The sequence below is a fragment of the Aotus nancymaae genome, unplaced genomic scaffold, assembly GCF_030222135.1.
Source record: "Aotus nancymaae isolate 86718 unplaced genomic scaffold, 86718_ANA_hifiasm-v0.15.2.pri h1tg000014l, whole genome shotgun sequence".
Lineage (NCBI taxonomy): Eukaryota > Metazoa > Chordata > Mammalia > Primates > Aotidae > Aotus > Aotus nancymaae.
Genome location: NW_026988425.1, coordinates 71,969,059 through 71,982,333, shown reverse-complemented (window position 1 = coordinate 71,982,333; position 13,275 = coordinate 71,969,059). Strand labels below are relative to the sequence as shown.

The 13,275-nt window shown below is 33.9% G+C and overlaps 1 protein-coding gene across 12 annotated transcripts in view; it reads right to left on the bottom strand.

The window, feature by feature from the left end:
• Positions 1–13,275, bottom strand: part of TENT2 (terminal nucleotidyltransferase 2) — a 78,630-nt gene that overhangs the window by 30,200 nt on the left and 35,155 nt on the right. For 6 of the 12 annotated variants that reach the window (XR_010342605.1, XM_064376078.1, XM_064376077.1 and 3 more), the window contains exons 8-11: positions 12,606–12,684; positions 10,226–10,295; positions 5,937–6,013; positions 5,431–5,559 (exon numbers count right to left, since the gene is read on the bottom strand). Coding sequence is in view for 11 of the 12 variants with exons in the window: in XM_064376078.1 (XP_064232148.1) it covers positions 5,431–5,559; positions 5,937–6,013; positions 10,226–10,295; positions 12,606–12,684 (355 nt within the window). In the remaining variant the exon portion in view is untranslated. The remainder of the gene's footprint in view (positions 1–5,430; positions 5,560–5,936; positions 6,014–10,225; positions 10,296–12,605; positions 12,685–13,275) is intronic. The other 6 variants (XM_064376080.1, XM_021673227.2, XM_064376083.1 and 3 more) reach the window with 3 other exon arrangements.

Sequence of the window (13,275 nt, the reverse complement as noted above, 5' to 3'; positions counted from 1 at the left end):
GGGATTAACAGGCATGAGCCACCACACCCCGCCTCCTTTTTCATTAACTCTTAATCTTACATTATAATTAAAATCTCTTCTTAATTCCCCCTCATACTTTGATCAGTCATCTTCAAATATCTGTAATCAATTACTGAGTATTGAAATTTATTCTGGGAAATATGTTATCTTTTTAACCTTTCTACATACAGAGGACCTATTTCCTTTCTCTGTTTATGGCAGAAAAGATATTAAAGCATTAAAGAAGTTAAACAAAACATAAAGGTCATTTAATGCAACTGTTTGTGTTACAGGTGAAATTAAGGCCAGTGAGGTACAATAACTTGACCAAAGTCACAAAAACTAGTTTCTTGTGACAGAGCTGGAACTGCTCAATACACCTCGCAGACTCTTGCTTGCCCTTTTACCTCACTGTTATGTGATACTGCCAAGAAAAGCAACTATCTATTTAAATCACTCTCATTTCTTCTAGGGAGGAGTAGCTTAAATTTGCCAGTATGGAACACATTAGCTCTGGGTAGCTGATGTCCAAGAAAGACCTAGGAATGGCTGATTGCAGTGCCATTAATTACAAACCACTTCAGGAAATGGGACCACCCTGTAAAAAATCAAATGTTTGGCAAAATCTAAACTAAATTTTAATATGATTTTATTACAATGGCAAAATAGTAATGTTTAATTTTTTTGTTTTGTTAAGAGACAGTCTCACTCTGCTGCCCAGGCTGGAACGCAGTGGCATAATCATAGCTCACCACAAACTCAAACTCCTGGGCTCCAACAATCCTCCTACTTCAGCCTCCTGAGTAGCCAGGCCCAATTAATTTTTTTATTTTTTATTCGTGTAGATGTGGGGGAATCTCATTATGTTGCCCAGGCTGGTCTCAAACTCCTGGCCTCAAGCAGTCCCCCTACCTCAGCCTCCCAAAGCACTTGAGATTACAGGCATGAGCCACTGTGCCTGGCCCTAATTTAAAAAAAAAAAAATTTATTTTTGAGACTGAGTTTTGCTCTTTTGCCCAGGCTGGAGTACACAGGCACAATCTCAGTATACTGCAACCTCTGCCTTCCAGTTTCAAGCGATTCTCCTGCCTCAGCCACCCAAGTGGCTGGGATAACAAGCACCCACCACCACACCCAGCTAGTTTTTGTATTTTTAGTAGAAACAGGGTTTCAACATGTTGGCCAGGCTGCTCTTGAACTCCTGACCTCATTACTAGCCCACCTTGGCCTCCCAAGGTGCTGGGATTACAGGTGTGAGCCACCACACTCAGCATAATTTAAAATTTTTAATTTCCTTTCAACAGCACATTGGGGCACCTGTGATTAATGTACATTTATCTAAAGAAGTGTAATTTAAAACTTCTAAGGTAATCAGTAAAAATTAAGGAGTACGGCACATATTATGAATGTCCATGTGTGCTACATGCTTTAGTCAAATCTCATCTTTAAATCACAACTAAAACATAAATAGACATTGAATGGTGGTGAGTGCTACACATTTTTTATATTTTATATATATAAGAAATCCTCCTATTCCATTTTTAATGAAAGTAGACTGCAATCATAGGAGGACAGAGTTCACTAAAAAAATATGTTTAGGGTTCACCTGAATATACATATATTATAAAGTAACATTATGTCTGAGATTTACATATATTTTGTAAAACTAAACAAAAATGATTAATGACACACAGAGTAGTATCTAAAATAGCCAACATGATATGTTTTAAATTCTTTTAGGGGGAAAATCTATCATCAAACCAGTATATATTCAAGACTGGTCAGTAATAAAACTACATGTACTAAGATTAGCCTGAAAAATGTTAACACTAAAGAAGATTATCAAACCTCTCTAATGACTGATTCATAAAACTGATGACTGGCCCATTTAAACTATTTTGTCTCTCTTGATAAATCAAAAAAAATCATTTGAGACCAGCATCCAAAGGAAAATATATTCTCATGTATTATAAAACATCTGCAAGTACAGTGAAGTATAGAGAACTTCACTATAACGGTCTGATACAATTTTGGCATCTACCTTTTTAGTATTTGATGTAGATCTTATATTAGGGTATCATAATTAATTTAACCATTCCCCTGTTCTAGAAAATTTAGAGTTCTAATCTTTTATTATTTACATAACATAAAAATAGCCTTATATATAAATCCATATATTCACCACTATTACATTAGAATAAATTTCTAGAAATGAAACAAGTGAAAAGATATAAACATAAATATTGCAACACTGCTTTCTAAAAGGCTGTACCAAATCAACACTCTCAGCATGACTGAGTATTCCATTCTGTCATTTTTTAAAACTGCCAATTTAAGAATATTAACCCCTATGTCTGTAATACATGTTCAAGTGAACTTTTATAAATAATAGGACAGAGTTTAAGATTATATTCTCTGTCAAGAATGTAGAATGCCAATTTTACCCTAGGAGTATACCATAAAATTTTGATTACCAAGAAGGGAAAAGGTTGACATACTATGAAGATTAAGAATATTAACATAAACACTTTGGTCAAATAATGGCACCCTACCTCCAGACAAAGGTGTGATGAAGATGTGTCTAAAGGTAGAATCAAGATTTTCTTGAGAACTAGCTGGCTCTAAGATTACTCCAATTAATATGAAAAAATGCTCCCCTAATTCTCCACCATAGGGGAAAGGTTACTAAGCTGTGATAAACTAAAAAAATTAAAACCTGTGTTTGTGTGCCAAAAGTGGGGAGGGTGTAACAATTACACTGTTTTTTGTGATGGTCTGTTCATTATTATGAGATTCTATCATTTCTTTTTTGGTATTTTATGCACTATCTTTAAAAAGTAATGGTAGTAATTGGTAGCAATTTTTTGGTTCCGATACTTAACATAGCAAATAAAAACTCTAGTTTGGTTCTTTTTTTTTTTTGGAAATTACTATTCCTTGAAATCTAAGTCTGAGAATCATGTAATGAACAGGTAAAAGAAAATGTAAGAACATTATTTAAGAAAACCATGTTTTTGTAGAAGAAAAAAGAACATACACCCTTTATTCATTTGTCCCCAACTTTTGGAATTAAAAGACCTGAACTTGACATTTAATGTTTGGCTAAACATTTTTAAACCTTTGTAAAGAAAACAAAAGCCGAAAAAAATAAAATACTGACAATAACAATCTTTGAGTATGAAAATATACATGTATTTTTTTCTGTCCACTTCAGTATATTCTCAGGATTTTCTATGATATGTATGCACAACTTATTCAAAATGAATTTTAAAATGTCAAATAACTATCTTAATATCACTACATTTTAAGCATTATTTTAAACATAATAATTTTGAAACAAAATAGAGAATTCCTCACAACCAATCTTACCTGTGAACTACTCTTTTCTAAAGCACTGGTAGGACAATCTTTGTTTCTGTCCCAATCACTTCTGTCTATCCTCCTATTGGTAGAAATGACTCACTATAAAGAAATTCTTGGTGGGGTGCAGTGGCTCACGCCTGTAATCCCAGCACTTTGGGAGGCCGAGGTGGGCAGGTCACTTGAGGTCAGGAGTTAGAGACCAGCCTGGCCAACGTGGTGAAACCCCATCTCTACTAAAAATACCAAAATTAGCTAGGTATGGTGGCAGGCACCTGTAATTCCAGCTACTCGGGAGGCTGAGGCAGGAGAATCGCTTGAACCCAGGAGGCAGAGGTTGCAGTGAGCCAAGACTGCACCACTGCATTCCAGCCTGGGCAAACAGAGCAAAACTCTGTCTCAAAAAAGAAAAGAAAAAGAAAGAAAGAAATTCTCAATTTGGGTATCATCCTCAATCCCTATCCAAAGAAGCCCATTCTACCAGGAATTAGGTTATACAAAATTGTAATCTCCAACCCTAACCATTTCTGATCCACATCGCAAGGAAAGGGTACCTTCTCCTTTTCCCAGTTCCCAGTATCCTCAGTACAGAAACACAGCTGCAAGGGCATCAGATCATCTCAACTTTCCAAGCCCAAGCTGCCGCTGACAAAACTGCTAATATTGTCTCTGTTATCTCTTTCAGAATCTAAATACAAAAAGCACCAAACAATGCAATAAAAGGGTATTTTTCAATAGGTATTTTTTAATGACTACACTGTAACAATTTGTTATTGAGCATATCACACATTGATATTGCTCTATCAGAGCTCAATTCACAATGGTGGTAAAAATGTCACATTTTATTAGTAATCTGTGAGTTGTTTAATAATTCACATGTTTTGGTAGGTAACAGCTATGAAAATGTGACATTTTACAAGTCGAAAATGTAAGCTTCATGAAGAAGACAATTGTTTTTGTATTTTGTTCACTGCTGTATTCCCAAATCCGAGATTACCTAGCATTTATTTGGTAGGCATTCTATACATATTCATGAAATGAAGAAATGAGTATTATATATGCTAAAATACATTTTCTCCTATGATTGTCATCTTTGGAAACCAAAATTCTAAGCTGTGGAGATATTATCAACCCAGAACAGATCAAGCCCCAGACATTCTGCCAAACAGTCTTCTACTACATTCACAAAGTCTTTCACTCAGTCTTCATATCACCAGATATTCCTACGTTTAGTTGGTCAGTTAATCATTAAACATCTCAGTCTCCTGGTCTAGTAAGTACAAAACAGTAGATGCATCCATCTTTTAACAATTCTTGATGTCCAGCTGAGTAGAAAGCATAAAATGGCTTAATGTTTATTTCTTGGATTGTTATATACCTTTTTTATGAGAAATAATGAAAGTAAAGGTTCCAATTAGATCTAGTTAGTCTGTCCTATAGTTCTAGGGAATTTTCAATACCGTAAAAATTCTCAGTTATCTTATGAATGGTCCAAATTACAAGTGTTCGCTTATTACTGTTTGCCACTATGCATGCAACAAAAGTATAGCTCTTACCAGAATGGCCTCATCAACAATGACTAACCAGACAAAATTAAAATTTGGGAGCCAATCTGATACAACAGTCCTATAAAGATAAAATCTAGTTGAAGACGGCAACTCACAGAGATTAAAAGTTTCTTTAACCAAAAGGAAAATACTTTAATTCCTGTCTCAAATTAAATTAACGTATGATGAATGGTTCTTGAGCTAACTTTTACAGGCCTTTTGAACATTCGTCTGCCTCAAGATAATGGGTCCACAATTCAGTGATGAAAGTTCTTTGAAAACAAAAGTGACTATAGAAAAACTTACAAAAAATAAAAACACAGTGAAACTTCTTAATATTTTCCAAGGAATAACATTTCTAAAACATTTGTTCAAAGCAGCAAAACAGGAAATATGTTTTATGGACCTTAGAAAGAACTTTTTAAAACAATACTATTTGAAAACAGGGTCAAGAGAGAAGACATCATAACAAAGTTAAGTGCCTTTTACTTTTAAAAATTGGGTAAAACCCCATTATACTTACTTTGTAAATAGTGCAAAACCATCAATACAAGACTATAGCTGCTTAAAGTACCACGACTGGCATCATTAATCTGATGGTGACTTGCCCACTTCTTAATCACCAGCACTAACGGACGAACTCGATTTTCAACTGAAAGTAAAATTAAAACTTAAACATGGTAAGAGACATTATAGTTTCTTTGAAAGTCTACATCATTTCCCAGCGCCGTGCCAAAATAAAGAACACTGTCTCCGTGTATATTACACACTGTATTTGTTCACCATAAATGTGTCTTATGTCTAAAACTTACCTTAGTTTACCTTTTAAAAATTATGAATTATTAAATGCCACTTGATTCACCTATAACTGATAGTATATGATTTTAGTGTAGAAACATATACAAATAAAATAAGATACATTATACTTAAATACAACTAAAGAGATGTCACTATTTACAACAAACATCTTTAAAAATGAATAAAGAAAAAAGAGGCTGATAATATTTTAGAAACAAACCAAAAACTTACGGTATGCATAAGTTCTGAGAAGGAATGTGTTTCTTATTCCAACAATATTGTTTACATTCAGGTCAAATTCCACACAACTATTTAAGAAAAAATAAATAAATAAATAAACTTTAGCTGAAGTATGAATAAACTTCCTTCCTACTAACTAAATTTATGCTCATCCATCCCACAGTGCAAAATAGCATGGGCCCAAAGGCCACAGATCTGCGTTTTTAAAATGATACTAAATGAACAAATAGTATGTTATTTTAATGTGATTTGATGTGTACTAAACATATAAAATAAGATTACAGTGGAAAGATCAGTAACATACTGCTAAAGGTTCCAATTACCCAAAGAAGATTAAAAAATTTTTTTTTTTTAAAGAGATGGAAGTCTCACTCTGCGGCCCAGGCTGGAGTGCAGTAGCACAATCATAGCTCACTGCAGCCTCGAGCTCCTAGGCTCAAGCAATCCCCCCACACCTCAGCCTCCCAAATCACCGGTATTATAGCTAGGAGTCACCACACCCAGCTGGAAATTTTTAAATCTCACAATCGTTTCCAGATAAACAAAACTATGTAACCAAAAACATTTCTGAGCAAGTTATCCCATTAAGTTACATATTCTCAAATAATCTGGAATTATAGCATCATATATTTTAAAACAACAGGAATAAAAATCCAAATAAAATACAGGGGAAAAAATTTAAAAGTTCTGTCTACATATTATATTTCCTCTAAAAAGGCTAGTAAATTAGCAAACACATAATGGTTACTTCTTTGAAAGCAAATATATGCAGTTCATAATATAGAAAATAGAGCAATAATGATGGTGGCTCACGCCTGTAATCCAAGCACTTTGGAGGCCAACGCGGGCAGATCACCTGAGGTCGGGAACTCAAGACCAGCCTGACAAACACAGTGAAACCCCGTCTTTAAAAAATAATAATAATAAATAAATAAATAAATAAATAAAAATAAATAAAAATAAAAATACAGGGGAAAAAATTTAAAAGCTCTGTCTACATATTATATTTCCTCTAAAAAGGCTAGTAAATTAGCAAACACATAATGGTTACTTCTTTGAAAGCAAATATATGCAGTTCATAATTTAGAAAATAGAGCAATAATGATGCAATCTACAAAGAATGGCTAAACTCATACAAAAATCAAAGATTACTTTATGAAAGTCAGTTCTACTTATACCCATATAAGGTCACAACTTCTAAACACTAAACTTTTCTTTGAAAAAACTGTCTAAAATAAAAACCAAATTCATTTCTATATTAATTATAGCTTTTAATTATAAAATTTCAAATCTACCGTTTCAGTCTTTCTTATTTGGGGGAACAACAGAAATCTTACAATCTTTCCACTATCCATGTATATTAATAAAAATGGACAGTAGTGGCCAACATAGTGGCTCATGCCTGTAATCCCAGCACTTTGGGAGGCCAAGGCGGGTGGATCATGAGGTCAAGATATGGAGACCATCCTGGCCAACATGGTGAAAGCCCATCTCTACTAAAAATACAAAAATTAGCTGGGCATGGTGGGGTGTGCCTGTATTCCCAGCTACTTGGGAGGCTGAGGCAGGAGAATCACTTGCACCCAGGAGTTGCCTGGGCGAAAGAGCAAGACTCCATCTCAAAAAAAAAAAAAAAAAAGGATAGTAATATTAACACTTCAGATACTACACATTATTTGGCTTTGGGAAACTTATAGTAACAATAGAGTTACATTCTTTGTGTAAGTCTAACACTGAAGCCAATTTACACTACATCCACATAGTAACTCAATAGAAAAGAAAAACACTTAGATGGCAACTAGTCTGCAGTTAAAAACTTTTCCAAAACTGAATTCAGGGCTTTAAAACTACCCACAGTACTTGCTTCAAATACTACTTCTGGAAATACTAAAAAAGTGATCCTTGGTATGGAAAGAATTTATGCACAAAATGCTTATTTGTGCTATCTAAAAACTAGAAACAAACCAAATGTTCAAACACAGCGGGGTGGTTAAGTTAAGGACAATTTATTCACTCAAATACTATAAAGCCATTAAAAATGATGCTGTAGAACAACACTTAATCATATAACGAAATATTAATATGTGGTTCTGTTGGAAAGTATGATTTGGTCAGGTGCAGTGGCACACTCCTGTAATTTCAGGACCTTGGGAGGCTAAGGTAGGAGGATTGCCTGAGGTCAGGGGTTCAAGACTAGCCTGGGCAATATGGCGAGACCCTGTCTCTACCAAAAATACAAAACTTAACCCGGTGTGGTAGTGTGTGCCTGTAGTCCTATCTACTCAGGAAGCTGAGATTGGAGGATCACTTGAGTCCAGGCATTTGTGGTTACATTGAACTATGATCATGCTACTGCACTCCAGACTGGGCAACAAGGTAAGACCCTGTCTCTTAAAAAAATGCTAAAGAACAAAAAAAGTTTGTAAGATAACCTTAAATAGAAAAAGAATAAAACTGTTTCTGTAACTATGACTACAACCACGTATTATTAAAAACTAGTATAATTAGCTAGTATTATAACTTTTTTATCTCTCTATATATTTTATATTTACTTTAGGAAAATCTGACACAATTTACTTGGCAGAAATTTGATAAATATTTATAGATCTGATAGATGTTTAGCTATATAAAGGAATGGCTTGAGTCTGGCATTAAGGTTTGTTTAAAATACATATATTTAGTCAATTTTCATCATTCATAGTAGCTACATTCTATAAAGTTGCTGCAAACACTGAATTAGTGAATACTATACCATCGATCCTAGGGTAAGCAAAGGGTTAGGTTTCTGCCAGCCCGGTCACATTTTCATAAACTCGTCAATACGGAACCAAGTTTTATGTTGCGTTTCTGTTTGAGGATACTGTATTTAATATATATGGTTGATTCATGAACAGTGGACTCATGGCCAAGAGTACTATAACCCATGCCTGAGCAAAGCCTACCTAACACATATTTTCTCCATAGGGCACCATCACAGCCTTCTTGCACATGGGGACACTAGAAAGTAACTCAGCACTATGCTTGGGGGCCATTCTAAACAGCAAAAAAAGCACAAAACGTGAAATACGGCATTAATTAGACTGTGAGAAGGTTATTTGTTTACAGTATGAAGCTGAACAAGAACACAGTGTATCACCTTACTCTACCTCAGTTGGGAACATGGTATTAGGGGATTCGAAATTTTCACCACTCTGTGTATGTCCACAAATGACTGCTAAAGCGTATGAATATGGATGTGGGGAGTTACAAATAACTTTCAGCAAGTAGGCAAATTAGTGAAAACACAATCTATGAAAAATAAGGATCAACAACGTATGTGTGTTTGTGGGCATAATTTCAGTTTTAATTTGTAAAAATGGACAAATTTTATGAAATCTGTCACAATCCTATTTTTAGAAAACAGTAACAAATCTTTTTAATTAATGAAATAATCAACATCTATTTACATTTTATATTCAGATATTATATAAAAGATCCCAATTCCAATATCCATAAGAAATTCAGAACCCAGGATGGTAGAATATATAAATGTAAATTCTGAAATGGAACAAGTATATTTTGCTGTTTTACTTTCATATCTATTACTCTAGGTATTATATGTATCTTTCATTAAAATGAAACATAACTTGTTTAATCATAATTGTATTGACAACAAACCCCTTGATATTAGTTTATGTCAAATTTAATTAATTATGTTAATCAGAATGCATTACACTTCCAAAAGGCAAGAGATCACTTAAAAATCTAAAATATAAATATGTACATATTCTTTAAATTGGATAGTCTCACATATTCAAAATGTCAAGCAGGATAGCTAAGTACAGTTAAGCATAAGAAAGTATTGCTCAATTTTAAAAAACCATTTCAAACACCAAGTCAAATGATTTCTAAAAACTGATGAAGATAAGCTATAATGCTACAACATATATTTCTTTTTTTTTTCTTGAGACAGAGTCTTGCTCTGTCACCAGGCTGGAGTGCAGTGGCGCAATCTCGGCTCACTGCAACCTCCGCCTCCTGGGTTCAAGTAATTCTTTCACCTCAGCCTCCTGAGTAGCTGGGACCACAGGCGCATGACACCACACCCGGCTAATTTTTGTATTTTTTGTAGAGACAGGGTTTCACCACGTTGGCCAGGATGGTCTTGATCTCTTGACCTCGTGATCCGCCCACCTCAGCCTCCCAAAGTGCTGAGATTACAGGCGTGAGCCACCGCGCCCAGCCTATATATTTCTTAATTATCTTTATCAGATGAATATCAAAGCTCATTAATTACTTACCTGACTTTATCCCTGAACTTCACAATTGGCACTTTTGCTCGAATCAGCTGAGGTCTCTCAATGTAGCCTGCTGAAAGATAAAAGATAATGTGAATATCTGCAAATGTTTCTAGAATTCATAGTGTTCCAATGCACATTTTTAAAAAAATAGTATTTACTAAGCTAAAATAATTTAAGAAAATGTCTTTGAAAAAGAAAACAAGTGAGGACATTATCAAACTCTTCTAAGATTGTAGGCTCCAGTAATACCAGTTAGGGGGCTTCATATTCAAGTTATTTTCCGGAATGTGGTCTAATATAGTATCTATAAAGAAGTTCATCAGACCACTGTAAGAGTGAAAATATATCTAGGTTAGCAGCAGAGGGAATAATTTTGGTACAGCACACAGTAAGGTATCATGGTAACTGTAGAAATCATATTTACAGAGTCTTAAGTGTGGAAATGCTTTTTGCAACATGAAACACAGGGCTGGGACACATTCAGCAAGTGTGATCTCTCTGAGTGAAAAATACATATAGTTATATACACATGATCTCTACAGGTGAAAAACTCAGGTCAGTTTAGTGAACACCAATTATTGTGCTATTATACACAGGAGTATCAGTTGATAGGAAATTCAAATACATATACATGTATGTATTACATATATACACATATCATATACAATATATAATAAAATGTATATACATATTTTTATTCCATCAAACTAAAAATGTATTGAGTTAAAAGTAATACACGCTCATCCTAGAAAATGAGGAAAATACAGAAGTGTGTAAAAATGAAATTCTGAAAATCTTTCCCAAATGAGCAATTTTCTAATTTGACTACAGAAAAAGTAGCACCAGGATTTTTTAAAACCTGAAAATTTTCTGTTATAATATTTTACCATCAAAATTATAGTGTGTATATATATGTGTGTGTGTGTATATATATATATATATATATATATATATATATATATATTAGCTGGGCTCGGTAGCTCATGCCTGTAATCCAAGCACTTTAGGAGGCCAAGGGGGATGTATCACTTGAGGCCAGGAGTTCTAGACCAGCCTCGCCAACATGGCAAAACCCCATCTCTACTAAAAATACAAAAATTACCCAGGTGAGGTGGCACATGCCTGTAATCCCAGCTACTCGGGAGGCTGAGGCATGAGAATTGCTTAAACCAGGGAGGCAGAGGTTGCAGTGACCTGCGATCATGCCACTGCACTCCAGCCTGGGTGACAGAGCAAGACTCTGTCTCAAAAAAAAAAAAAAAAGGAATATATCAAGCTTCAAAATAGAATTTATGTGCAGGAATTCAGAAAAATAAAATTAGGAGTTAAAAGTTTTGAGTAGTAAGTATCAACAAACTGGCTCTGATACCAACAAACTATACTTGAGGCAAGTTACTAAAACCATTGATCACCAGTTTCCTTAACTATTAAAAATAACCAAAAGAAAAAAAAACCTTCATGTGAATTATGTGATCTTTAAGGTCCCTTCCATTTTTAATATTTTGATTCAAATAGCTATTAAAAATCCACTTAGGTATGAATTATTCTTTTTATTTCACAGAATAATTCAGAATGCAGAAACCTAAGTCCACTGAAATAAATCATTTCATTTATTTCTCTCCTACAACAATGTAAGTTATTCAAAGACAGTGACTTGTTACTTGACCTTTATTTTCCAGCTCAAACCCTGGCACATAATGAATGTCTGTTAAACAAATGAACAAGTGTCCTTCCAATATCACACAGTTAGTATAACTTCAACTTTCTAGAACATTCTGTGGAAGTTTAAAAGAAATTATTTGAGATGGCTTAACATGTGGATTAAAAACTGTTTAGAGTCAGTTTATCCAAAGAGTAAAATCTTAAAATAAAATGGCTTAAGTCAACAATTTGCTTTCTGTTTAAGTAATACATTTAGGTCTCATGTTCAGTGATCATATTTTTAAAACAAGTAAAGATGCATATCACTGCATGCCAGATGAACTTCTCTCTCACACAAATCAAGTCCTACAGGACTTTATCTGTATCAACACTCTTGGCTCTTCATAGATACTCTGTATTATAACTACTTATAGTCATGCTTTAATTTCCCTAACGACCTATCAATTTTTGAGAAAAAGAACTAAAATTTATATATCTCTAATCACCCCCCACCCACTGCAGCAGGTGGTATATTTTGCAGTAAGTGCAATAAAGATATGCTGAATAAATGATCACTTATCTTTTTAATCAAAAGTTAAAAGAAATTCATTTGGAAAAAAGGATCCATATTATACCTATCCTGACCAGAATAAACAATTCTTACCAGAAGATAATGTAAGAGGTATTTTAAATAAAGTTATGTCAGATGACATACAAACTTAAGGCATGTCAGACTTACAAAGTCTAGTACAGAAGTGTTTATGGACTAAGGTGAGTATATGCCGTGCTTCAGTCTTCTGATTTACCTGAAAAAAACACTGAAAAGTTAAAAATAAAGTGTTTTTTCATTATCTAAGCTTACTGTTTCATTTTCCTAAAGTATCTCAACAAAAAGAAAACATACAAGATATACTTTCCTTTGGAGTTTTCAATATACTAAAGGTATAATTTATTTTTCCAAATTACATTATAGAAAAAGGTCAACCTTTAATGATATCTTTCACATCTACATTTCTAAATCAATTCCTGATTTTAAGCTTAGAGCACAAATTTTAGAGAAATTCTGAAACAGCCATCTATGCCATTTTTCCCTTCAGTATAAATGTACAAAAAGCAACCTCCAACAAAAATAAACAAAATTTTAACCCTATCTAAACTAGACTGCAAGCTGCTCAAGGATAGGTTCATACCTAGTGTCTCAGTTTGTATAAAGGCTATGACAACATGATTTAGAAACGTGAATAAGACTGGAGGATTAGTGGGATGTGCTTGAGTATAATCTAGCAGCATAAAAAAGTTTTAATTACAATTCTGTATTCTCCACTATGTTTATAATGTGAGGTTTTTTAAAACTTTCTCTTCATATGATTTCAAAGCCCAGAAAAATACCATTTTCTGGAATAAATCTC